At 34.0% G+C, this 27,289-nt stretch overlaps 1 protein-coding gene across 3 annotated transcripts in view; it reads right to left on the bottom strand.

Moving 5' to 3' along the window:
- The window catches only part of LOC123684847 (kinesin-like protein CG14535), a 477,561-nt gene extending 451,493 nt beyond the window's left edge, over positions 1-26,068 (bottom strand). Inside the window, exons 1-2 of one of the 3 annotated variants that reach the window (XM_045624319.1) lie at positions 25,720-26,068; positions 22,831-22,911 (exon numbers count right to left, since the gene is read on the bottom strand). In XM_045624319.1, the coding sequence (XP_045480275.1) occupies positions 22,831-22,869 (39 nt within the window). In that variant the 5' untranslated portion in view covers positions 22,870-22,911; positions 25,720-26,068. The remainder of the gene's footprint in view (positions 1-22,830; positions 22,912-25,719) is intronic. The other 2 variants (XM_045624320.1, XM_045624321.1) reach the window with 2 other exon arrangements.
- Positions 26,069-27,289: the final 1,221 nt, after the last annotated feature.

Genomic DNA, 27,289 nt, shown 5'->3' with positions numbered 1-27,289 from the left:
TGTAATTTCATTCGGCTTTATGATTGGCAGCTAATATAGCGACTGTCAAACTGACGTAAATTCATATTCTGCAATTTCTATACGCTCTGCTGAACCTTAAGTAATTTTAGTTATTATAGGTCAGGGTTCTGTATTCAAAGAGATAAAATTTCATTCGATATAGAACAGTGTCCGTGGATCAAGTAGCAGGTTTAGTTGACTATAATATGAAGAATGTAATTGACAAGTACCTGTAAAATAAAATGTTGAATAGCAGAAGTGCAAGTAATAATTCCAGTATTTGTTGCATAAAACAATGGACTAGTTTAGTGATGTTGAAAATACTATATTTGACACGATAGAATTAAAAAATAGGGCAAAACTAATAAATCAGTTAAAAAATTTTGAAAATCCATCAATAAATGACTGAGAAATAGATTATTTAAATTTACGTATTTTAGCGCGGAACGTCTTTGGTCCCCGACTCGTATGTGACGTCACGCCACTTGCCTGTGATAACTACACCATAAATTACGTTTAAATACTTAGCCGCGCCAAGGCTCTCGCGCTGTTTGTAGTTGTACAGTATAGTTTTAACTCGAGTTTTGTTTTTATGTCACCATAATGGAAGAAGGCTTCGTGAAAGGACAAAGTGACAATTTTTCTAAAATAGATATATTCGCAGTGATGGAGTTTTTTTCTTCAAATCCATCTTATGTCAGTGCTGAAATAAAAGGGGTTAAACTTTTCAAGTAAGTATCTACTTTTGAGTTTGCTTCATCATGGTTCAACTTATAACGATGATTTATTTAAAAAACGTTTCATAAACAGTTTGTAGTTGAGTACTGGTTGTTGAAGTCTATCCATTATCAATGTCAAAACATATTTATGTGAGGAGTAAAAAGTAAGAAGAGAAAAAAGTAATGTTTAGTGCCCGTATACACACATATGAAGTAGTTTTAGGTCCAATTAAGTCACGCCTCATTGATTTGCACCACTTCTTCGTTTGATTCATGTCATTTGGTACATAAAAAAACAATTTATTGGGGTTTTCAATTGTTGTGCTTGCACACATAGGCACAATACAATATTTGTAGGATTTTTTTTTATTTCAGCCATCGTGTAACGAACAAAACACGACACGAACGGCACAAGTGATGGTACACCAATGAATTCGTAAGCACTCTGCGAATACCAGTCGCCTCGTGTAAGTGGCGTGACGTCACACACTAGACGCTACGTACTATGAAATTATTCTTCCAAGCACAACTTCAGAGTCCCATAACTTTTTCATTTCTAGAGATATTTCAATGATTCTTCCACATTTTTGTTTCATTTCACTTAAATTTTTAGAATTAATCCTTAACAAAAAAATGAAAACTAGTCCATTATAGGATAGATATCAATTTTGGATAGAACAGCAGTTGGTGTGGGTGCACATTTGATCACGAGTAGTCTAACTTATCCATTATCCGTTAAATACATAGTCATAACATTCTTTCAATTCATTTTCATATTTTCATACTGAAAGCTTCAAACATATTGAACTTAGTGATGCAAATCAATATGTTTTTATGAGAGTGCTGAACTTCTAGTCGAAAGAATTCTCACGAAATTTTGCACAAGTTTATCTGTTTTCATTTGAATCTAAATGATAACTTTCAATTCAGTCTCCAAGCGCTCATGAATAAACAAACGATCCCAACTTCACATCTGCGTTTTTCTCTTGATTTTTTTATTTGCAGATTATATATCCGAGCATCCTGTATTCCTGAAACTGACATTGAACGTAGGCACCGGTAACGAGTGCACAGTAAAGTGGAAATTATAATGAACCTTTGAAATCTGCATCGTTTAATCCGTTTACAATAGTAAGTTTCCGATTCATTCAAGCGTAAATTAATACACTGTGTTCGTAAAGTATGCAACAAATTCATTTTTAGCCTAAACAGATCATTTTAAGGAAAAATCCTGAAACACGTCGATTTTTGATTTTGATTTACCGTATTTTAAAATAATAATCTAATATACAGGGTGAATTACTTTCGAGTTAAGATGTCACGTCATTTTTTTCAAATAGAACACCCCCATTTTGTCTCAATTTTCGGATTACTCTAGCTGAGCTGATTCCATAAATGTATCACATGTTGATTCCAATTGGTACAGGGTGGACAAAAATACAATAGTTTAGTGTGTGCTCATAAGGTAACGCATAACATTTTTTATTAGTTAAATTAAGAATATTATCAAAAATACTTATTGTCTAGCGGCAATTTGTTTGAATGTAACACCCTGTAGTTTGTTACATTTTAGATTGGTAAAAATGTATGAAAATAAGAAATAATTTCTTTCATATTCTGTCTGCTAGACCATAAGTACCAAACATGTTCGGAAACAGCTCATTTTTATTAATCTAAAAATGTAACAAACTACAGGGTTACATTCAAACCAATTGCCGCTAGACAATAAGTATTTTTGATAATATTGTTAATTTAACTAATAAAGAATGTTAGGCGTTACTTTATGAGCACACACAGAGCTATTGTATTTTTGTCCACCCTGTACCAATTGGAATCAACATGTGATACATTTTTCGAATCAGCTCAGCTAGAGTAATCCGAAAATTTAGCCAAATGGGAGGGTTCCACTCAAAAAAAATGACGTCAAGTAATTCACTCTGTATATTAGAATATTATTTTAAAATACGGTAAATTAAAATAAAAAATCGACGTGTTTTGAGGATTATTCCAATGAATTTGTTCCATACTTTACGGACACAGTGTATAATGATCACTGAGTGATGAAATAATCCTTTGTGTAAAGTTTGCAACGTTTCTTCAACCGAAGTACTATTTCGACTCAAATGCGCGATGAGATTGATCCAATCGCTTATTCATAACGTTCGTTTGCAGGCTTCTAGGTGCGGCATCATTCTGGTCATGATATACCTCAGATCAAAGGTGAAAATTCAATGAATTATTTCGGGTTCGTCTCAGTGATTCTCTAACTTCGCCATTTCCAGGGCCTGCTCGATTACCCCTGGGTATAGTTCGTAGGCGAAGATTGAATTTGGGAGATGTGCTCGCGAGCTTTGGCTCGGACAGGAATTGGTACCTCCGCTGAATTTGAACCTGGCGTTAATATTGGATTAGAGCCGCAATGTCGGGTGCTTTATTTCGATCGATTTAGGGATATCGTGCATTTTAATGGGATGTTGTAAATTTGTTGAATCGTTTCTAGGAAATATGATATAGCACGTCTTTTAAGTTTTATTGCCCTCTAAAGTTTTGTAGATATAGCAAATCAAATTAAAATTTTATTAGTATTCCTCCCGCAAATTTGTTGCTTTTCAGTGAATTTTTTAAAATTCTACATATTTCGATTCCGAAGATATATGAAAGCATCGCGGTCTCTGTACGGAATGAAAAAAATTTTGTCCCTCAATACAAAATTCAGGTTATGCGTCTGTTGGTACTAAAACGCTAGAGCACTACTTCAACTCACCTTCAATTTTGATAAAATTTGATATGGGTCGTAGATGATTCCGTATGGCTTTGAAAAATATTAGGTGCGTGTTGATCATCCACAAAGGTGAAAATAAATGGTCTCATGGGAATTTTCACCCTCGCACATGACCAAACATGTTATATTATACATGGTGTACAACTTTGCTTCCGTCGTGTTGCAAGAGATGGCTGTAACGAAAAAAGGTTGACGAAATGAATATATCGTATAACAATAAGCTGAGGTATTTGTTAATATAACGTCATCGAGATATCAGTCGATTTGTGTCTGCATCATGAAGTTATTCTCGATTAAACATGTCAGCTCACTAGCCAAATTCTCGTCATTTGCGGGAGGTTTGAATTGACTGTTCAATTTGAAGAAATCTACGGCTAAGGCTCAATGAATGCTCTCAAATACCTATGGTGAGGCCGCTATTAGTGAAAAAACGTGCCGAGGGTGGTTTCAACGCTTCAAGAACAGTGAATTTAGCGTCGAAGACCATCATGGCGGTGAAAGTGAAAAGGTTTTCGAATATGCAGAATTGGAGGCATTATTTGATCAAGACTCATGTCAATCTCAACAAGAATTGGTAGGATCATTGGGAGTAACGCAACAAGCCTTTTCAGAATGCCCGAAAGTCATGGAAATGATTCATAAACAATTAAATTGGGTGCCGTACCAGTTGAAGCCGCGAGATGTTGAACGGCGTCTGTTTGCTTGTGAACAGATTCCTGCATCGCATTGTGACTGGAGACAAAAAATGGGTTCATCACGATGATACCAAGCGCAGAAAATCATGGGGAAACCGAATATTCACGGTTCCAAGGTTATGCTCAGTATTTGTTGAGACCAGCTTGGCGTAGTATATTATGAGCTGTTAAAACCGACTGAAACAATCACAGGCGTACGTTATCGAACACAATAAATACGTTCGAGTCGAAAATTGGAAGACAAACGGTCGCAATACAACGAGAGACATAATAAAGTGATTTTACAGTATGACAATGCTCGACCACATGTTGCAAGAGGTGAAGACATACTTGGAAACATTGAAATGGGAAGTCCTACCCCACCCGCCGTATTGTCCAGACTTTGTCCCTCAGACTATCGCTGGTTTCGTTCAATGGCACACGGTTGACTGACCAGCACTTCCGGTCTTATGAATAAGTAAAAAATTGAATCGATTTGTGGATCGCTTCAAAAGATTTTCAGTTTTTTCAACGCGGGATTCTTACGCTGCCCGAAAGATGGGAGAAAGTAGTGGTCAGCGATGGACATAATTTAAATCATAAATATATGCCTTTCCAATGCATATATTAAACTTTGTCGTGCGATAATAATTTCCGAAAATGAAGAACTGTGGTACTGCTATGTCAACGAAAGACGCATAACTTTTTATTCCCATCCTAACCTAATCTAACCAAAATTCGAATGCAGAAACAATTCGATAATCCAAAAAAACTAGCATTATTCAATTTAGATCCAGTTAGATGATCTTTTTTAGGTTTTTGTTGGCTGTGTTATGGATACCTTCAATACAATTCATGAATGTGGAATCAGAATTTACCTGTTGAAGTATATATTCGAAGAGAATGTATCGAATTTGATAAGCATCTCCTGCCAAAAAAAAAATCGTGCCATACAAAAAAAAAAGGTGTCTTGAATTTTTTCCATAGAATGTAGCATTTTCGAGATAATATAGTATAAATCGAACACTATCCACAAAAATCTACAAAATAAATCAATCAATATATTGAAATTAGTTAACAAAATCAGAATTAGTATACGAGTATACATGAGAATTCAATGAGTGAAAATAATAAAATTGATTTGAGAATTGAATCTATTTATTGTCTCCAATCCAGCATATTATATCGAGTAAAAAATATTAAGTACTTACTTGACGATCGTCTTCATCTTTGTCTTAAATTCTACTTTGGATTGCAAATGCTGATTAGCCACAGTTCTCAGTTATGAAAAAGTTGTTTTAAAAGAATACTGGATATTTCCATATATTTAATTTTAACAATTACGAGGAGGATGCAAGACTTAATTGTATGTTCTCTAAATGCCGCTTGTTTATCAACGTTCCAACTAACATTGCAGTATTGCAATCTTCCTCTTCTCGATCTAGCAATTTCGTCTTGGTTCAGTTCCAAATCCTTTGAGGGATCGAACGGTCCTTAGAGGATTACAGAGTACAATGTACAATGAATCGTCGATTTGCCATCGAGTACAGACATCGAATACGAACATAGAACTCGATCGTTCAATTTCACTGAAATGTTATAAATTAGTGGGGTTTCCTTGGTTACACCTGCACCTTTTTATTGCATGTATTCAGAACGAGCCAGTCATGTTTTCAATCTGCACCGATTAATGACAAGGTGAGGCATGCAAATTTTGCATTACAGCGCTTTGCACTCCAGCTTCCATCTATCTGATCGGATATAATTCAATCTGCATATTTCAGCCCTTGAATTATCAACTTCTTTTGGGGCGGTATATCCCCAAATTCGATTTACGCACCGAGGTGATTCTCACGGAAAAATTAGAATGGAAGCATCTTTTTTTTCCTTTACAGGATGTGTTTTAAAGCTTGTGGAACTTATTGAAGATTATGGAGAACTTTTTATGTTAGGAAGTTTCTTTGAGTCCTTGTGAAGGGGACTTCACAATGGCGGTTTTTCATTTTGCCTTCGCCCCTTCTCCAGTTAAAAATGCGTTTTTCGCATAAAGTGCAGCACTCTATTGGGAATAGCAATCAATCAAAATTTCACAAAATATAAATTAAACGCTGAAGATGAATTGATTGGTGGAAATTAGGACGAGGGAAATAGTCTTCATAAAATTATGAATCAGTTTTCCATAAACGTCAAATGGGTCATCGCGATGAATCACCCTGTGTGCAGGCTAATATCAACTTGGTCGATTCTGGTGTCACTTTTTCTATATTTTACTTGAAATGTTTATTATTTATACAGGGTGTTTCATTGGTGAACGGAAAAACTAAAACAGTGACAGAAAGGAAATCGATAGTTTCAATAATTCATAACCAAAAATGAATCACAACCACTTTTGGATATACAATATCTCGAAAACTTCACTTTCATGTTGAAAATTAGTGCACCAAAATTGTCTGTGCGGAAATTTCAATAACGCGATTCAGTTTTGTTTTTTACGCTATTTACAAATCTAAAACCGGATTCAAAATTTCTATGTTGTTTCAATGATGCAATATCGTTTCCTAATTTTTTGGTACTCTGGACTTTGATTTTTCTTGTGATCATTAAGTGATTCATTTAAGCTTTGAAAAAGAAAGATGTGGTTAGCTTGTGACCTCGGAAAGAAATGAGCAAAACTCATGAATCAACCTGTATCTCGATAACCAAGACAGTCAGACCTAATAAATGAGGTATATCATAAATATCTCGGTGTCCTCTATTCACTGTTCAAATTTTTCCATTCACCAATGAAGCACCCTGTATAATATTATATTGTTATAAACAAGCGTAAATACATCCGTCAGTTCATTGTCAGTAGGTATTCTAATTGTTGTGTTCTGATACACTTCAGCAGAAAGTTAAGACTTGGTAATAAGTACATATACAGGGTGTTTCCTAAACATGCGGCAAAAATTCAGGGGGTTGTTCCTTGGACTATTCTAAGAATATTTTGTCCTTTGATGATTTTTGAAAAACCTATTTGTTTCGAAAATATAGGGGAAACAAAATTTCAGATAATAACATTTTATTATGAAAAATTACATGAAAATTCAACTCAACCTACAAAAACTGTTGAAAATGACCACCTCTAGCCAGCATACAAGCATCCAATCTTCTCCTCATTGACTGCCGAACCCTTTCAAAAACACCAGGATCATTTCTTATTAAGTTACACCCAGCAATGATCCGATTTCGCAAGTCTTCCACATTTTCTACTGGAGTGGTATAAACTTATCAATTTTTAGTCAAAAAACTGGCCGTTTTTAGTAATTGGAATGTTGTTAAACAAATTTAAAAATAAATTGTACCTACTTAGTAAACACAGTGCGGTACGCATTTTTATTTAAACTATTATTAATTTTAAAAATATGAAAAATGTTGTTCGCCCTGTATCTTCGAAACAAAGAGGTTTTTCAAAAATCATCCAAGGACAAAACATGCTTAAAATAGTCCAAGGAACAACCCCCTGAATTTTTGCCGCATGTTTAGGAAACACCCTGTATAAGTTACACCTTAAAATGTGACTAAGCTTACAAAATGGAAGATGATATCATTATCATTTATGGTTATTGCAATTAATTAATGACAAAGAACTCAAAAGTATATTTACGCTCAATTCTAAGCATACTAACAGGTGTTTTTTTCCGAGGTATATAACTTTAAGTTGGCATTACTGTTCAAGATGGCGACTGATTGAACAACTGTCGAATGATTTATTCTCAGTTTGGTTTGGTAATTCATCATAAATAGACTAACGCCTGAACAACCTTGCAAATTTTATTTCGAAAATAATAGTTCTGTGCGGAATACGTATCGTGCACTAGTCCATCTTATTTTGTTTAGCGATGAAGAGCACTTCTGGTTAAATGGCTACGTCAACAAACAAAACTGCCGCATTTGGAGTGAAGTTATCCTCAAGTGTATGTCGAAACAGCGTTACATCCAGAAAAACTGACTGTTCGGTGCGCTTTATGGGCTGGTGGAATCATTGGTCCGTACTTCTTCAAAAACGATGATGGCCAGAACGTTACAGTCAATGGTGATCGGTATAGAGCCATGATTACTAATTTTTTCATTCCGGAATTGAACAACCATAATGTCCAGGAGCTGTGGTTCCAACAAGACGGCGCAACATGTCACACAGCTCGTGCCACAATCGATTTATTGAAAGACACGTTTGGTGTCCGCCTAATTTCACGTTTTGGACCTGTGAATTGGCCTCCAAGATTTTGTGATTTAACACCGCTAGACTACATTCTGTGGGGCTATGTAAAGTTATTGGTCTATGCGGATAAGCCAGAAACCCTTGACCTTTTGGAAGACAACATTCTCCGTGTTATTGCCGATATACGGCCACAAATGTTGGAAAAAGTCATCAAAAATTGGACGTCCAGATTGGACTACATCCGAGCCAGCCGTGGCGATTATATGCCAGAAATTATATTTAAAAGGTAATGTCACAAGATTATCTTGCGGATAAATAAAATTAATGTCAATCGAATAATCCATCGTTGATTTATTGCGATTTTAAGTTTTATAGCTCTACAAAAAAACACCCTTTATTTTGTTATTAAGGAATCATATTAACAGACATGAATGAAATTTTTGAAGCCCTTAATTTCTTAAAATAATTGAAATCAGACATATATGCCCATTTTTATTAAAAAACATGACTTCTTATATGACAAAGTTTGTCTGTGAGCTTATAAATCACCCCATATAATTGAGATGCAAAAAAGGTACACTATTCTTTTCAATGTGTCCATTGAAGGAAGTGCTTTTAGTGGAATGTTTCTCTTTTTGGTACATCTTCAGTTTCAGCACTTAGATAGAAATTAAATACGAGGTAGAGTATATTTTCCTCCAGTGCTCAATTTCTTGATGTACCTACTCAAATAAATACCTACGTTTTCGTATAATATTTCAACTTGAGAGAACAGGAATATAAGAATTTATTACACTTCAGACTTTGGATGCTGTTTAATTGTAACTCTTCTTAGCCATACGAAGAATATCCGACTGTTCCCTGAAAAAAACCGAATATATCATCTCTAATTACCCAGATACTTGTTAGATGGTGTCCTTTTACTAGTCGTTTGTCAAGTGTTTATATTTAGTACTCAGCCGCTCTGACTAGATGTGAATAATTGACTACATTAGGATGACTGAAGTTGATGGATAATGACAAGGTAGAAGGGAAATTTGGTATCTTTGGACATTAATACGACACTAGCTTCTATAGTGATTTTCACCTGGAAGTATATTTGAATATCCTAGGACAATGCCTTCAGCAACAATAGATTTCTGATTTAGATGGTGAATGATTTGTTAGTGAAATATTCATTTTGTATGTTGATTTCTCTATGAATAGGAATGTGATTACTCAATTTGTGCGAATTGATATTTTAAACACTCGATGTATACAACGGAAATTTCAAGCTTTTGGATTGATTATAATTAATGAACTCAATTGAGTAACAAAGACAACGAAGTATTGTACAGATAACATATGTATTTGTGAAAACTTGTAATTACAATAATAATATCAATGTTAATTTGCTCTGATCTGATGAAATGGATAAATTCATAACTGCCAAATATAGAACATTATTCACTGAAAGTGAAATTAAATTGAGTGATTATCATGAGATATACTTAAATATACTCAACAACGTTCCCAAAGGGACCTAAATAATCAATAATAGGTAATAAATAAATGATGAGGAGAATAAAAATGAGGCTACTCGGAATTAAGTAAAAATATAACAAATAGAAGACTTGAATTGATTCAATATTAGATAATTATACTAAAGATGAAAAAGTTTTACTTGACAGTATGGAGAATAAGCATTTCACAAGTATTGGAACGATAAGTAATTTGATAGCTAATTTTGATCATATCGAACTATGTAATAAAATTGGATTTTCGAGAAATAGAGAAAATACATTCTTGTCCAAAATCTATGTAAGGTGCTATCATATTAAAATCTTAACTACGCTACAAAACTTCAGAGGGTAATTCATTAGATCGTTTAAAAAAAAATGGTCCTACGAACAGGGCGTAAAAGTTTGAAAAAAAGGTAGGTATTCTTAAATTATCGTGAATATTATTGTCCGATCTGGTTGAAATTTAGTAAAGTTGCTTTAAGTATTTAGGCCATCATTCAGCCCTAACTAGATTGGAATTATTTTTTCATAGGCGTATCAATGGTTACAACACCCAATATCTAATATTGAGGCAAAAAGTACGCCACTTAAGTTTTTTTGATTGTTTGAGTTTTTTAGGATTGAGCAACTAAAATTGCAACTTTTGGTCTCCTTTGTTTTTTTTTATACTTAGCTTCGTTTTCGAGTAAAAAATTGAAGCCACTCTATTTCATAATCTGAACTTGCGTGTGGAGACAAAATCATAATAACGTGCTTTTTTTTCTTGAGAACAAATATTGATATGAAGACAAAACTGAAATACAAGAAAAAATATTTACGATAATTCATAAATACCTACCGTTGTAGTAAAAAAAAAATCAATTAATTTTTCAAATAAATAGCTTTAGTTTCATCTGTATCTCGCGTTGTATAAATCCCATCGGCTTTCACTAGATGGCATACTACAAAAACCTTTCTGACAGTTTTGTGATTAGTCGACTCCGTTATTTTCGTAGGACCTTCTTCTTATAAAAAACTGGGACACCCTTTGTATAATTCTAGGTCAATTTTCCGAATTGTAAGAGTTTAATTTGATGTCACGAAAACTGAACTGTAAACATTCTAGGTTAAATTCCATCCTCGAAACAATCTGAAATTCATAAGACACCAATAAAGGTGTGATTTGCATGTTGGATATTTTTGTCTTCCGACGCCAGATATTTACCATGCAACCCTCGTTAAGACAGAACCTTCGTTAATGAACGTAGAAAACGCTTATTCAATATTTCCGTTGCGTGGAGCCAGACTTCATACCATAAACCCTGTTCTAATGAATTTCATATTCATTCCAACAATCCTCCATTGCAGATTCCGAGCATGTGATCGGTACGAAAAATACCTCTCGAACATGGCCATCTAGAATACGTCGTCACATTCCATGAAACTTGAAGATGGTAATTATCTGAATTTTGGAGTCCTTCAGATATCGATTTCGTCCGCTCATTTCGTCTTATTCATTAAAATAAATTTTTAGTCGAATGGCGATTGTATACATACAGGGTGATCTTAGTTTTTCAGGTTTCCTTGCCACGTCCAGTACGAGCGGATAGGTATTTGAATTTTTTCACCTGCAGCTTTGTTGAGAACATTTTCTAGTATGTACATTCTCAAAATATTTCCACATATAGGGTGTCCAACCATTGACGCGACGCTTTATTTTTTTCGATTCATCATTTTGTTTCATTATTTATTCAGAAATGCACAGAGTGTACCAATAACATTAAATTCTAAATGAACAAACATTTTTTTTCTTAAGGAACACCTTGTTTTTTATTTTAAATTTATGTTTGTATGAAGTTTCATATGCTTAAAACTTGACGTTTTTGAGATATTTTGATTGTCATAATTTGGGGGGTCTTTGAAAGAACTTTACAACTTTGAAATAACTGAATTTATTTCAATGAGATTTTGAAAGTGGATACTAGAAGAACGGAGGTAGGTACTGATTTTTCGATAATCATCTAAAACTGTATTGTTTGCTATGATTCATTGGTGGCTCATTCAAACGTTGATATTATTTCTCATTTGGTAGATAATTTTTCAAAGATAATAAAATTTTTCCTCATAAAAAAAATTAATACGGGGTGTGCCAGTTAGAATAAGCCCGATATTAACGTTTTGATTAAGTCATTAATGAATTGTCTCATTTCGAAGCCCCCAATGATTATCAAAAAATCAGTACTTCTCCGTTGTTCTAGGACTACTTTCAAAATCTCATCGAAATAAATTTATTCGTTTCGAAAATCGGAATTAGATTTTTCAAATTTATGATATATCTCTTGAACGTTAAATTTTAAGCATGAAACTTGCAACAACCTTGGGTTCATTAAATTCATGATAAAAAACAGGGTGTTCTATAAGAAACAGACATATTTTTGGAGATTTAAACTTTGTTGGTACACCCTGTATATTTCCAAACAATTAGAGAATTTTGGTCTTATCGTGGGTTTTATAGAGCCTAATGATTCTGTAAATAAAATTCTAGAATTTCATCGCAAAACCGCAATACAGCATCCCGTCAATGGTGGACACCCTGTATAAAGAGATATATAAAGAAATAAATCATCATGTTCTTTCTTTTATAAACCGAAAAAAATTGGCAAATATTTCGATTATTCTCAAAAAACTTGTGATATTGTAAAGTTTTCAGTTTTTTCGTATTATCCCAAAAACTGAATTTTCAGTGAGCCCTAATTCGAACAAATATGAACTTCAATTATTTTACAAATAAAATGAAACAAAATTAATTTCCAAAGTTTTTGTTATAAACACGAATTGTTTAGCCAGCACTGTGGCTTCTTCAGGTTGCTGTTACATTTCGAATAATCGAAATTTAAAAGAGACCTAAAGGAACCACAAGTAAGTCAAAGATAGAGAGGAACAAGTAATCTGTAATCTGCAGTCATTGATAAAATACAGATCTTTGGTTTCTACCAATAAAGAGATCTGAAAAGTCACACACAATCACACATCAGACATATTCAGATAAGGATCTTGAGACTCTTTCGAAATATTCAGCCAAGGAAGGTACATTTTTAGTAGATACATATAACCAAAACTCCTCAGCTCCTTGAATGAGCCAAAGGCAATTTGTAAAGGTATTAGATATCAAGATATTTACACAGTTGATCCTTTCATGCAGGAATTGAAGGAAAAAAAGGCTGTCCAAAAAATTACATAACTAAGAAAAAGCAGGAGAATAGTAAAAAGCAGTGATAAAGATCCAACTTCTAATTTGCAAAACACCCAAAAAATAAGTAGATAAAGGGTGTTTTTTTAGAGCTATAGAACTTTAAGCTGCAATAAAACAACGATGGATTATTCGATTGACATGAATTTTGTTTATCCGCAAGATAATCTTGTGGCATTACATTTTAAATATGATTTCGGGCATATGACCGCCGCAGCTGGCTCGGATGTAGTCCAATCTGGACGTCCAATTTTCGATGACTTTTTCCAACATTTGTGGCCGTATATCGGCAATAACACGGCGAATGTTGTCTTCCAAATGGTCAAGGGTTTGTGGCTTATCCGCATAGACCAATGACTTTTCATAGCCCCACAGAAAGTAGTCTAAGTGTTAAATCACAAGATCTTGAAGGCCAATTCACAGGTCCAAAACGTGAAATTAGGCGGTTACCAAACGTGTCTTTCAATAAATCGATATTGGCACGAGCTGTGTGACATGTTGCGCCGTCTTGTTGAAACCAAAGCTCCTGGACATCATGGTTGTTCAATTCAGGAATGAAAAAGTTAGTAATCATGGCTCTATACCGATCACCATTGGCTGTAACGTTCTGGCCATCATCGTTTTTGAAGAAGTACGGACCAATGATTCCACCAGCCCATAAAGCGCACCAAACAGCCAGTTTTTCTGGATGTAACGGTGTTTCGACATACACTTGAGGATAAGCTTCACTCCAAATGCGACAGTGTTGTTTGTTGACGTAGCCATTCAACCAGAAGTGCGCTTCATCGTTAAACAAAATAAAATGGACGTAGTGCGCGATACGTATTCCGCACAGAACCATTATTTTCGAAATCAAATTACACCATTTGCAAGCGTTGTTCAGGCGTGAGTCTATTCATGATGAATTGCCAAACCAAACTGAGAATAAATCACTTGACGGCTGTTGAATCGGTCGCCATCTTGAACAGTAATGCCAATTTAAAGTTATATACCTCGAAAAAAAACACCCGTTAGTTTTATGGTTTCCAAGGATGCAATTGGCACATGAATGACGAGTGGTTTAAAGCTCATGACTTTACACTAGTGTTTTTCCCATTGTTTCCTATATTTATGGAGGGAAATTATACTTTTTGAAGCAGTATTCTAAAATAATTGATAGTTGCATTAGCTGATCCACAAAGAGGAATAATAAAACGTAATTATTTCATTATTACATCCTAATTATGATCCTAGTAATACAAATTTCCATCGAAGTCTGCACTGTCCAAAATTCAAATTGCCCTTAAAAATTCTAAATCTCAAGACTTATTCCAAACTCGTTTTCCGTTCCATTCGCAATTCTTTCGGGAGGAATGGAACCAATTTGGATCACGACTTCGACTTTTCTCGTTATATCGGACTTGGCAAGTTTCATTGTTAACATAACAGGAAATTTTCGGATGGCTCTTCTTGGAGTTACGAAGTCAGGCAACAACCCTCCAGCCCTAATCCCGTTCCTTGGGTGCAGGCATTTCTTGAATTGACGTTGACAAACGACTGTCTGTTGATTTTTAAATCATTTTTAGTGTTTCCGGGGTAACTGTAACGACAAATTGGCCTGTTTCTGGTGATAACGTATGTGGAACTATGACTAAATTCGGGGTTCAGATCCATTAATCTTTGTGGATTAGATCAGCTGAGGTTTGAAATAGAGGGAGAAAGAATGTTTGTGATAGTATTTCTGTTCGAGTTTAGTTGGTTTTGCTTGTTCGTGGATGTATTTTGGGGAATGGTTATGATATCCTGAACTTAGCAACAATATAATAAATAAATAAAAATAAAACGACTCGACAAAATATAAACAATAATATGATAATTTAAATTATTAAATAGACTCGATACCTACTCGGTGGAAATTCATTGTTTAAGTAAAATAAGTTGAATTATTTTGGATGATTGCTACAAAAGTATCCATATTCATACAAATATTATACATGAACATGAAGAATCAAATCAATCATAAAAATTGGAAAAAAGGGAAAAGCAAACAATAACGCTGACAAACTTTCTAAACATTTTTTTTATATTTACTCAAATGTACTTTCAGTGTTAAGCACTTAAATTCCCGAATTTTGTTTGACAGTATTATTAGGCTCAATTAAAGCTACATTTTCAAATTGTTTGGAAATACACACGATGGACCAAAACATATGTTTTTTTTTTATGGAACATTCTATTTTTCATTGAATTTTTAGAAGTTTAATATGCTTAAAACTTATCTTGTTTGAGATATTTGGATTTCGCATGAATTGGAGAATGTTTGGAAAACTAAATGACTCCAGAATCAATTAATTTATTCAAATATAATTTTGAAAGTGAGTGTCAAAAGAACGGAGGTAAGCAGATACTGACTTTTTGATAATCATTGAGAACTCTACTGGGGTTTCAAAATGAGACAATTCATTGATGACTTATTCAAACATTAATATCGAGCTCATTCCAAAATGACACACCCTGTATTTCATTTTTTTATCAGGTAGCAAATTTTATTTTCTACGAAAACTTTTCTAACAAATGAAAAATGCCATTTGAACACCCTGTAGAGTTCTAAATGATTATCGGAAAGTCAGCACTTTCCTCTATTCTTTCGAAAGTCGTGATCAAAATCTCATTTGAATAAATGAATTCATTTTGGAGTCATCCTTCAATTAATGAAAAATCGAAATATGTCCCATAAAAAATATTAGTTGTAACAAACTTGAGTTCATTTATGGTTCATAATGGAAGAAGGCTTCGTGAAAGGACAAAGTGACAATTTGCCTAAAACAGATATATTCGCAGTGATGGAGTTTTTTTCTTCAAATCCATCTTATGTCAATGCTGAAATAAAAGGAGAAAAACTTTTCAAGTAAGTATCTACTTTTGAGTTTGCTGCATCATGGTTCATCTTATAACGATGATTTATTTAAAAAACGTTTCATAAACAGTTTGTAGTTAAGTACTGGTTATTGAAGTCTATCCATTATCAATTGCGAAACATATTTATGTGAGGAGTAAAAAGTAAAAAGAGAAAAAAGTAATGTTTACTGCCCGTATAAAATCCGGTATGAATCAATTCTGATCTTCACACACATATGAAGTAGTTTTAGGTCCAATTTAGTCACGCCTCATTAATTTGCACCACTTCTTCCTTTGATTCATGTCATTTGGTACATGAAAAAACAATTTATTGGGGTTTTTAATTGACGTGCTTGCACACATAGGCACAATACAATATTTGTAGGATTTTTTTTTATTTCAGCAATCGTGTAACGAACAAAACACGACACGAACGGCACAAGTGATTGTACACCAACGAATTCGTGAGCACTCTGCGAATACCAGTCGCCTCGTGTAAGTGGCGTGACGTCATACACTAGACGCTGCGTACTATGAAATTATTCTTCCAAGCGCAACTTCAAAGTCCCATAACTTCTTCATTTCTAGAGATATTTCAATGATTCTTCTACATTTTTGTTTCATTTTACTTAAATTTTTAGAATTAATCCTTAACAAAAAAATGAAAACTAGTCCATTGTTTGAATTTTTTCTCGAAATCAGTAACAGATACGGTAACACTACAAAAAACCAAAAAGTGTAGTACTGGAGCAAAGTTTCTTTCTACATTTTTTCAAACTATCAGTGGTCTACTGTTCTGGGGGAAAAGCGGACACTGTTCCAGAAAAATATCACCCTGTAGATCCAAAATTAGCATATCACATGATGAAAACATTAAAATGATTTAATTTTCTGTATCTCGTAAACAAAGCGTTTGAGGACCCATGTTCATAGAACATTCTCATCTTGAATGATCAGTTTGTACCTCCAATTTAGGAACACCTGTATTTGAAATGATCAATGACGAATTTCAGGAGGCTTATAACATCAGAACCGCTCATATAAATATATCTTTATAGGATGCTCGAAGTGAGTGTAACAAATTAATAGGTTAATGAATATGATAATAATTTTTGTTCTAAACATGTATTCCAACAAAATGTTAGAGTTGGAAATAGAACTCCAATAATTATAAAAGGGCTGAGTTTATTTCAAAACAGCTTTTTCATTATGTCCTTCAGAAAATTTCATTTACTCACTTTACAGTTCTCGTTCTATAGAAAAGAGCTAGAACAATTAAACGTATATTAACTTGAAATTAACTCTGACATTTATTGTCCTCAAAATTCATTCGTTCTATTTAGAGTCCCAGCAAAATCTTCCTCAGTCGCTTTATATTATATTCTCTTTCATATCGAGTCCCCTCCAACCAACTGTTGCAATCAAACATATTTCATACAGCAAGTCCTTTTCGTTGTATTTATTACAGCGATAAGAATCGTTCGGAAAGATATTAAAATGATATTTTTAACGAATCCTCTTAAAGAACCTTAAACATCGAACGCGAACTTATCAGACACTCAATTAACTCAAGTTTAATTTATAACCAAACTGTATCTAAAATACAAACTAATATGTGCGATAAGGAACGATTACGAGAATATCAAGTATATGTATTTACTGTTACACAAATGACTTATGGATAATCTCAGTTCTTTCTCTGCAGTTATGATGATTGGATATACAGTTGATGTATGTTGTTCGCCATGTTTTTCATGAGGATGCTTGAAAACGTATAGTTTCTTCAGCAGGAAATATATATTTATGATAGAATGATCAATCACTCCGACACTGATCATGATTCAATTCACGACCATATTCTCGCCATGACTGATGTTTCTTTATTGACTTTCCCAGATGAGATTTCAAAATTATTTATGGTTGATGTAGAATTTCGATAGATAATCTGCTAGTATGTCAGAAATATATCAAAAATTCATATATGAAACACAAATTATTTATGTATTTTTCACACTATATGTATAAGAGAATATGGACTACTGTCAAATTGGCTGAATTTTTGATATGTTGTAGTCCAAGTTATTCCAAACTTAAAGTTCAAAAGGCACAAGTTTTTGTATAGGCTAGTTTCGAGGCTAGAGGAACCTGAAAATACTCATTTATTCTTCATTGTTAAACAAGTTATCCTGGATAATCATCACTAATTTGAGTCATCAAGATGTGAAAATTTATTGATATTAGATACTATTGAGAGCATTGTTCTTTGTTGTTATTACATTTAGTCAATTATACAGTGCGTTTTTAAAGTTCAAAGTTACAAATCGCCTTAGCGATCTACAAAAGCGTTCAACTTTACGTCCGCCGTTTTTTTCTGAAATTCGAGGCTTTATTGTAAAAAACTTGTTGAACATTTATAATTCAAAGTATTGTCCATTGCTGGCCACTACTTTCTCCCATCTTTCAGGCAGCGTTCGAATCCCGCGTTGAAAAAACTTGCCCTCTTTTGATGTGATCCACGAATCGATCAAATTTTTTACTTCTTCTTAAGACCGGAAGTGATACTCCGAGGAAGCAACGTTGGGAGGACACGGCAGGTGGGGTAGAACTTCCAAGATTGTCTTGACCATTTTTGCAACATGAGGTCGAGCATTGTCATCCTGTAAAATCGCTTTATCAGGTCTCTTCTTGTATATTACGACCGTTTGTCTTTTGATCAAACACATTAATTGCGTGCGATAAGATCGCTTGTGATTGTTTCAGTCGGTTTTAACAACTAATAATACACTTCGACGAGCTGATCCCACCAAATACTGAGCAAGACCTTGGAACCGTGAATATTCGGTTTGGCCGTCGACGTGGAAGCATGGTCCGAATATCTCCATCATTTTCTGCGCTTGGGATTATCGTAATGACCCCATTTTTCGTCTCCAGTCACAATGCGATACATAAATCCCTTCCGTCTTTGCCTTGCAAATTTACGAGGAAACAAAGGCCGTCCAACATTTCTCGGCTTCAACTCGTACGGCACCCAATTTCCTTGTTTCTGAATCATTCTCATGACATTCAGGCGTTTTGAAATGGCTTGTTGCCAATTCCTGACAATTCTTGTTGTGTTTGACACGGGTAATGCCTCCAATTCTGCATCTTCGAAAACCATCTCTCTTTCACCGCCATGCTGGTCTTCGACGTCAAAATCACCGTTCTTGAAGCGTTGAAACCAATCTCAGGCCGTTCTTTCACTGATAGCAGCCTCATAATAGGTATTTGAGAACATTCGATGAGATTCAGTCGTAGATTTCTTCATTTTAAAGCAAAAAATTAAAACGGAAACAAAGTTGTACATCTAATACAATCAAAAAATGTTGATGTATCCTATTCTATACCTCATGCCATATCATATTCGAAAAAATATACGTTCCTTTAAAAAAAAAGCGAAAGTTATATTCGAAACGTTCCGAACTTTGAAAATTGTAAGTGGCTGGAACAAACTGTATAATTCACCAAATGTAACAACACCAACGAACAATGCTTTCAATAGTATATCATATTAATTACATCTTGATTACTCAGAATAGTATTGTTCAACAATGGAGAACAAATGAGAGTTTCCAGGAGCCTCTAGCGTCAAAACTAGCCTATAGAAAACTTAAGTCATTGAAACTCTCTGTTTGGAATGGCTTGGACTGGCTTGGACTATAACATATCAAAAATTCAGCCCATTTGACAGGGGGCCAATTTCTTTTATAAAGTGTGCGTTATCCTTTTTAGTATTCACCTAAAACTAGAATCCTTGACTTTTCAGTACGACAGGCACCACAGAATACTAACTGCCATTGTGGCAAAATGAAAGAGCGATCTGTTCGAGAACGATCACTGAAAAAGTTATAGAAGATCTCCATGAGAATAGTCAGCTCTGCTTCTAATTACGCTTTATCAACAAGAACGCTATATGTACACACGTTGCATGCTTCACATCTTCAGTATGAAATGTTAGAGGTTGCGGAAGAATCTTAATAGAAGGAAAGGAATGCAGCAATATGAAGTTGTGACAATTGTTGTTGGGGCTCTAATTAAGCAACGTAGCTCTTACAATTCCCTACGTGGAATCCCAATCAGAAACTTACTTCCCTGTTTCTATATTAATTAGAATACAAGGGAGGGACAATAAGAATTTTGCATGATGTCTTCTTATTATATTCTCATACATATTTCACATACTATCTTAATTAATTAAAAAAAAATGTCTTCTTATATGTAACGGAAGGGATATAACCTCGGGTATAACTGCTTGTTTTTCCGCGCTTGTTTGTGGGCATCAGTGGTCTATCATTTTGCCAAATGTGTGTAATCTCGGAATTTTAGTCGATGAAGCTCTTAAATCATGTTTCCGAGTCAGAGTCACTGACGAAGATTTCAAGGACAGATCTGTTTTGTCTGTCTGGAATGTGCTAGAGACACAACATATCCATAGTAGATTCAGAGTCCAAATATCTCGATAACAAAACAAGAGACCGAAGGTTTTTGCAACTTTTCATGATGATCGTATTATTGAAATATTAAAAAAAAAAAAATGTAAAATTTCGATATCTTTAAATCTCTCACTGAAATTTTCAATGGAATTCGGTGTATACGTACATGAAATTCATCAATTAGGTTAGGTTACGAAGCTCTGTAGTATAAACATGAGAAAAAACATCAAAAATTTATTTCTTCTAGTATGATATTCGAAACGTATTTCGTAGAATTGACTCATTTGTTTTGAATTTATTTGGTTAATAACAAGAGAGATCGAAAAAAAGTGTTTCTAGCTAGCTCTATTTTATCCTTGCATAAATGGAGACATCTACAATCAATAAATAGACAAATTTAAATGCATAATGTTCTTCTCCCATGATTTGATGACGATATAAAGGTTTTCCAATAAGAGATTTTATTTTGAGTATAGTAGCCAGCAAGTCATCTATTAGGGCAGCTGTCTTTCTACATTTGACAAGTAAAAACTACGCCATTACTAAAATTGGAACGATCCACGTTCAAAATTGAGATTGTTAAAATTAACTACAAGGATGATGAAATTTCTACAGCCGCAATTCGTTAAACTAAAGCACTTTTGGGTCATCGTGAACCACCCTCTGAAACACCTTCTGGGTGTAACGTACATATATGTCAATGTTCCACAATCGATTTAAGATCTTAAAGATGGTATTCCTGAAGTTATCTAGGACATACAGCCTCAAATGTGCTAATTGGTTTTGGAAAATTTCATGAAAAGGATATGGTGTTGCAATCATCGTCGTGGCGGCCATTTGGCTGATATCGTTTTCCATCGTTAATATCATACCTTCCTCTTCATAATGAAATAGACATGACTGTCCAATATAACTTTGAAGTTTATGATATCCTATCGAATATTTTCTGCCAATGTCGAATTTTTGTTCTTATATAAGTTTCCGAAAAATTTTGTACACTTATCAGTCAGGAATGTAGCCTGATGAAGCCACAGTGTGGTGAAACAATTATTCCTTACAATTAAATAATCTAATTATTATTTTCATATTTATATTTAATTATTTTGTTTTATTTTATTTATAATGAATTTCCGCCAAGTAAGGATCCATTTTATAAATAATACGCACTTGAAATATTTATATTATTTCTTCCTTATTGAATGTTTTCGAAAAAAAAAGTGGAAAATGACATTTTGTTGAAGTTTGTTGTATTTTCTCATAAAGGTTTGCAGGTTCAAGCGAAATTCCGTGAATAAAATGCTATTAATTAATAAAATCCTCAATAAAATCTATTTTCAGGAGACATCTATCTCGAACTTCACGACGAAATATCTCTCGAAATATCATAAAATTCATGTTATTTCTATCAATTGCAACGCATTACTATCGCTATTCTTTTTCAGCGTTTGGATAGATGACTCCCCAGTATAATCACCAAACAAGGAAAACAAACATGCATCTCTCTGATAATGATCGAACCCATAAATTACGTTTAGTCCTGATTTGGGAGTAAGCACATTTGGCGCACTCTCTGTTTTGCGACTGCAACAATACAATTAATCCGGTTTAAATGAAGGTTTAAAGTTGCTCAGAATCAAATCTATCCCTTTTTGTACTAATCCCTATTTTATGATAGACTATAAATTTCAACGGTTATAAATCGAATGTTAATGCACTGCAACGGCGGGAGATTTTACATTTCATGTGCTCTATCGTGCTCTCGACCACAATTGTCGATTTCACGCTGTTTCTTACATCAACTACGTTATCTACTGCATGCATACATTACTGGAGTCGCGACCTGTGGCACACCAGGTGAGAGTGGAATATAATAAAACCAAAGAGTCTATTGGTAAGTGTGAGTTTTGCCACCCCTATAAAGTTTAATGCCATCAATGAAACTTATTCCAATAACTTTAGAGAATTTATCGTGAAGGAAAAAAATTTTTTTAGTCTCTAGTTTCCTGAAGAGATCGCTCTATGATTTCATCAAAATACAGGTTTTTCCTAAATTCGAGGTACAAGGAAAATGATAAATGAAAAAGTTTCATAGGCAGAATAAAGAGTTGATTTTTTCAACGTCCCTGAGAGTAATTATAGCTTCAAAAAACAGGTAAATGACTTGAAAAAAATGGCTTGGTATCATAAATTGCGCCAAATATTTGACAACCCTCAATTCCATACAAAAAGTCGAGAAAAAAGATATTTAAATATCATATATTTGATAGTTCTTGGTATCAATATCCAATAGTATGCGTACTTTTTCTCATCCAGAAAACATTGAAAAAATTCTTTCACATAAACCACACCACGACAACACTGATAACAGTCAACTTACTCTAGGACGTCCATTGTTGTGGTTAAATACGTTCATCATTGGAAGCTTCCAGTTTTCGATAATCCAAATATAGGCCTGTAACTAGAGCAGTTTATTTTTGATGTACTTCAGAGTTTATTATAGAAAATCGGGAACAAATTGATAGAACAATATTGTAGCTTGTAGCAATAAATCTATTCTATTAAATGCAGGATTAGTGGAAAATATACCCGATCAAACTTCTTATAGAATTCAATTCTTTTCAAATATATTGATTTTTAACGATTCAACTTGTGATTCGCAAATTAGAAAATAAGGAGTAATGAAATAATGCAATGAAAATAACATCGAGCATTATTACATTCTTTTAAATGATTTTCAATAAGATAACGAAAAGTTTCGAATGAAGCGAATGATTTACGGGTACGTATCTTGAGCTAAAGCCGAAATAACCAACTTTTATCTGGACCAATCCAAATTTGAATAAACTTTTTAATGATATCTATGCACAAAATCGAAACCATATGAATTCATATGACCTTAGAAATATTCTTGGTAATATGATATTTATTCGGTAATTTATTTTCAAGTTATCATGCTCTTGATCTATCATTCTCTGTATGTTTCAATTTTCAAGAGATAAATTAAATTATTATTACTTCCCAAACTATGCAATGGATGAAGGAAATCAAATTTTTATAATGAACATGGTACCTTCTTCAACTTCTTCACACGTATACCCGAGCGTATCCTTACATTTCAAAGATATGGTCTCTTATGCGATGAAATGAAGCATTTTCTTTCATTTGCTATACTAAGGGACATTTGGAAATATATTCATTTAAATGATTTATAAATGACTCTTCATCTTATTCTCATCAAAATCACAAACAAGTTTCTTTATATATTTTCAAGAATGAATTTGACGAGGAATTTAATATCGACATTGAAAGTTTCTGGGCTTTTAAACCATGGTCTTTTGGAATTTCAATTCTGCAGTCAAATACGAAAGGTATCTCGGTCAAATAATATCAGATGAAATGCTCAGCCACCTCTGCTGAAAAGTTTAGATCGTTCTCATTTCTATACAAAGTACATACATTTATACACCAGTCTATTCCTGATCGATATTGAGATAAGGAAAATTCTGAGATTTCCAAGATTGTATCACTATATTGCGACCTCAGTTTGAATTCTTCCTATTCCCATTGTTACGTGAACAAAATTAAGAAATAAAATGCCACAATGAAGGTGATTAAATTTTCAGCAATTCATATTGAAATTACTATCTACTAATTCATTATTCAGAAAGCATAAAACAGTGACCTATCATGATTTTCCACATGAATACCAACATGACCAACTATATATCTTCAAATTTCATGATATGTTACGTTCACATTTTGCATGTTTCATTTTACATATTATTTATGGTAATAGTAGGTACTCAAATTGTTCACAATTTGATGTTTTAGATGCTATTTAAGTCAATCTTTCCTATTAAACTCGATGTCATTTTATTAATAAACTACACCACTAAGGAAGTAAATCAAAATTTTCGATGATAAAAATTTTATAACACAAGCTTTTTTGGGATAGTATATATTATTCTCCTGATCTATCCTTGGTGTACCCTTGCAAGTTCTTGTGGAGGAATAAAGTTATTATAATGTTGTTTCAGAAAGAGAAGAGTATTTACATTGATTACAAATAAAGGATATTCAAGACGACAGTAGGATAAGAGTAGTTAAATTTGAAAATGTCCATACTTTTCAAATACATACAGGGTGTTCCTCTATTGGAGGTACAAACGAAAATGACAGATTCCTCAAAACATTTTGAGAAGGAGAAGACGTATAAACGATCCGCAGATTTTGAGATACGGGGTGGTAAAACTTGTTTTTTTTTTATCGCACCTTCCCTTCACAACTCAACTTAATTTAATTTAAATTCAATTTAAAGTTATCATCTTGTGATATGATGATTTTGAATGCAAATCTACAGGATGATTATAATTCTGGAACAGGGAACGCTTCTTCACTCCAGAACTTTTTAATTGGTGAAGTACTGGTAGTCTGGTTTCGAGGAAAAAAATTCTAACAATTCTCAGGTAATCCTCAGAAAAGTCAAAATTATTATAATAAACATCCAGTTAGTAACCTACAATGAATAAATTAATTATAAGTTCTGTTACTCATTCACCCAATCTGTAGCTAAATGAAGATTCGGTAAACTGGTTACCTAATCATCATGAAAAAAAATTAACTACAAGAAACATCCTGTATCTCGAAAACAAAGCGTTTATGTTTATGGGACCTTATTTCTCGAAATAATTCGAAGATTCTGTAATTATTGTTTTTACCTCCAATTTAGGAACACCGTGTATCTCGCTGAGTATATGAAATTTTTCTTGAATTTGTCGTTTTAAATATCTTTGATGTGAAAATTTGGCTAACCCTCGGGCTAACCCTTTCAAGAAAGTTTTATACACATAGGTATGCATTTTATTATTTACCATGCCCGAAGCATTATCTATTATTACTTTGAAGAAATACATTCCATTGCGATTGACGTGTCAGTTATGAGAAAAAATAAGAAATATTTCCGATCGGAAAGGAAATTGACGAAAACTTGTGTATTTATGATTCATATCAAGCAATATTTGACAAAATTCTGAGCTTTTCCTTCGCTGACGATAATCATTTTCCGAGTCAGTTTCCATTTGTTTTCAACTTGAATGAAATGAAAAGATATTGAAGAAATATATTTGAATATTCAAATCACTAATGAACCTCCAGTTTTCAATATTCTGTCATAAAATTCAGGAATGTCCCACATTTCATCTTCAACTCTAAATATTACGAAACTAGTATTATAATACCAAATTAAATAGAAAAAAAACAAACATACCTTGACAATATCCCTCCTCAATCACCACCAAAACAAATCACATCAAAACTCAAACCAAAAAAAAACACTAAAGTCCGCACACACGAAAACTTTTGCACGCGCAAAAAACCGAAACGCATCCGACACAGAAACTAAAGCTGTCTTTTCCGATCGGACAAAAACCCTAGCCCTCGATCAATCAGCCGTGGCGGTCCATACACAAATTGATAACATTTAGAAACACATGTTCACCACGTGCGTAATGCACTCCGTTTTAAAAAAAATCACCGCGTCCGGTGATTGAAAACGCGCGTAAAAATACGTGCAGAAGAGCGCTACGCTTCGGGCAGCGGAGGTGCTGCCTTGACGGAAGGGCGCGAAGGATTGTTTACCGGCGCTCCGGCAGCGTTGTCGGCACATGGGATGCAGGCTCCCGCTCTACGCCTGCCTATTGCCGAAGTTTTGATTAGATGACGGGTAGGTGATGACTGTTGGGTTAATGACATGTCTTCTTTTGAAAACGGATGGAAATAGATTGTTCGGTGGCTTACTTTGAATTTTTTTTTTATTGGGGGTTTTATGAAACAAATTGTTCCTCAGGTCGACAATATTGCAGGCGCGGATCCAGGACCCACTTTTGGGGAGGAACTTTTAGATACTCAAAATGCTGAAAATGTGGACCCCAGACACTTCCGACATTTTGGGATGTCATTTTTTTGCCGTTCATTAATATGGGTTTTCACGAGGGTTTTCACAAAATTATTAAAGGTGAAATTAATGCTGATCTTGTAATTATTTGAGCCTTAGTATGTCGAATTCTAGGAGGGCCGGCAAAATTTAAAAGGTGCCCGGGACATTTCGGAGAGGAACGTCCCCCCAGTTCCCCCCCCTTGGATCCGCGCCTGCAATATTGAGTGTGTTAAAGGTTATCAGATCACTGGATTTTATGACTTACTAGCTCCTTTTCCTTTATCACTCCATTCAAGATTTTCAAAAGATAACATTTCAGAAAACATGCAAAGACGAAAAACGAAAATTTCTCCATAAAATAATCCAATAATAATCATTTCACTTTCCTTTGAAATCGACACGTCTGTAAAAATCGGACCCCTTTATGATTTATGAGTTTATTATCGCTTTCAAGATGAGTACTTTTATTACACTACGAGGTCGTCTTTGTGCGAGTATTATTATTTTCCTTTATCTATCGGCTTTCCCGGCATCGCCCCTTATTTTCCATCTGTGATTTTTGCATTCGCCACACATACCCGTTGTTTTCGGTTTTTTGTATCATTCTCGTTACAACATTTCAATATGCAGTTATCCAAGAACTGAACTGATTAATTCGCATCGAAAAATTGTCTGGGACCCTATTCTCGACAAGTGATGTTTCAAAACGTATACGAATTTTTCGAATGTCACACGTTTTGGTATTCTTGACTCGTGAACTTGCGAATGCTTACTGCGAGCGATTGCCATAGAGATATATTCATAAGTCATATTTATTCCTCTGAAATAATGTAAGACGTAATAGTACAATTGTTATTAATGGACCTATTGGATTATGTAGAACAAATGGATCAGCGGAGAT

This window comes from Harmonia axyridis, chromosome 7, assembly GCF_914767665.1.
Source record: "Harmonia axyridis chromosome 7, icHarAxyr1.1, whole genome shotgun sequence".
NCBI classification, from domain to species: Eukaryota; Metazoa; Arthropoda; class Insecta; order Coleoptera; family Coccinellidae; genus Harmonia; species Harmonia axyridis.
Note: the sequence above shows the minus strand (reverse complement) of the source record. Positions and strands in the feature narration are given on the sequence as shown.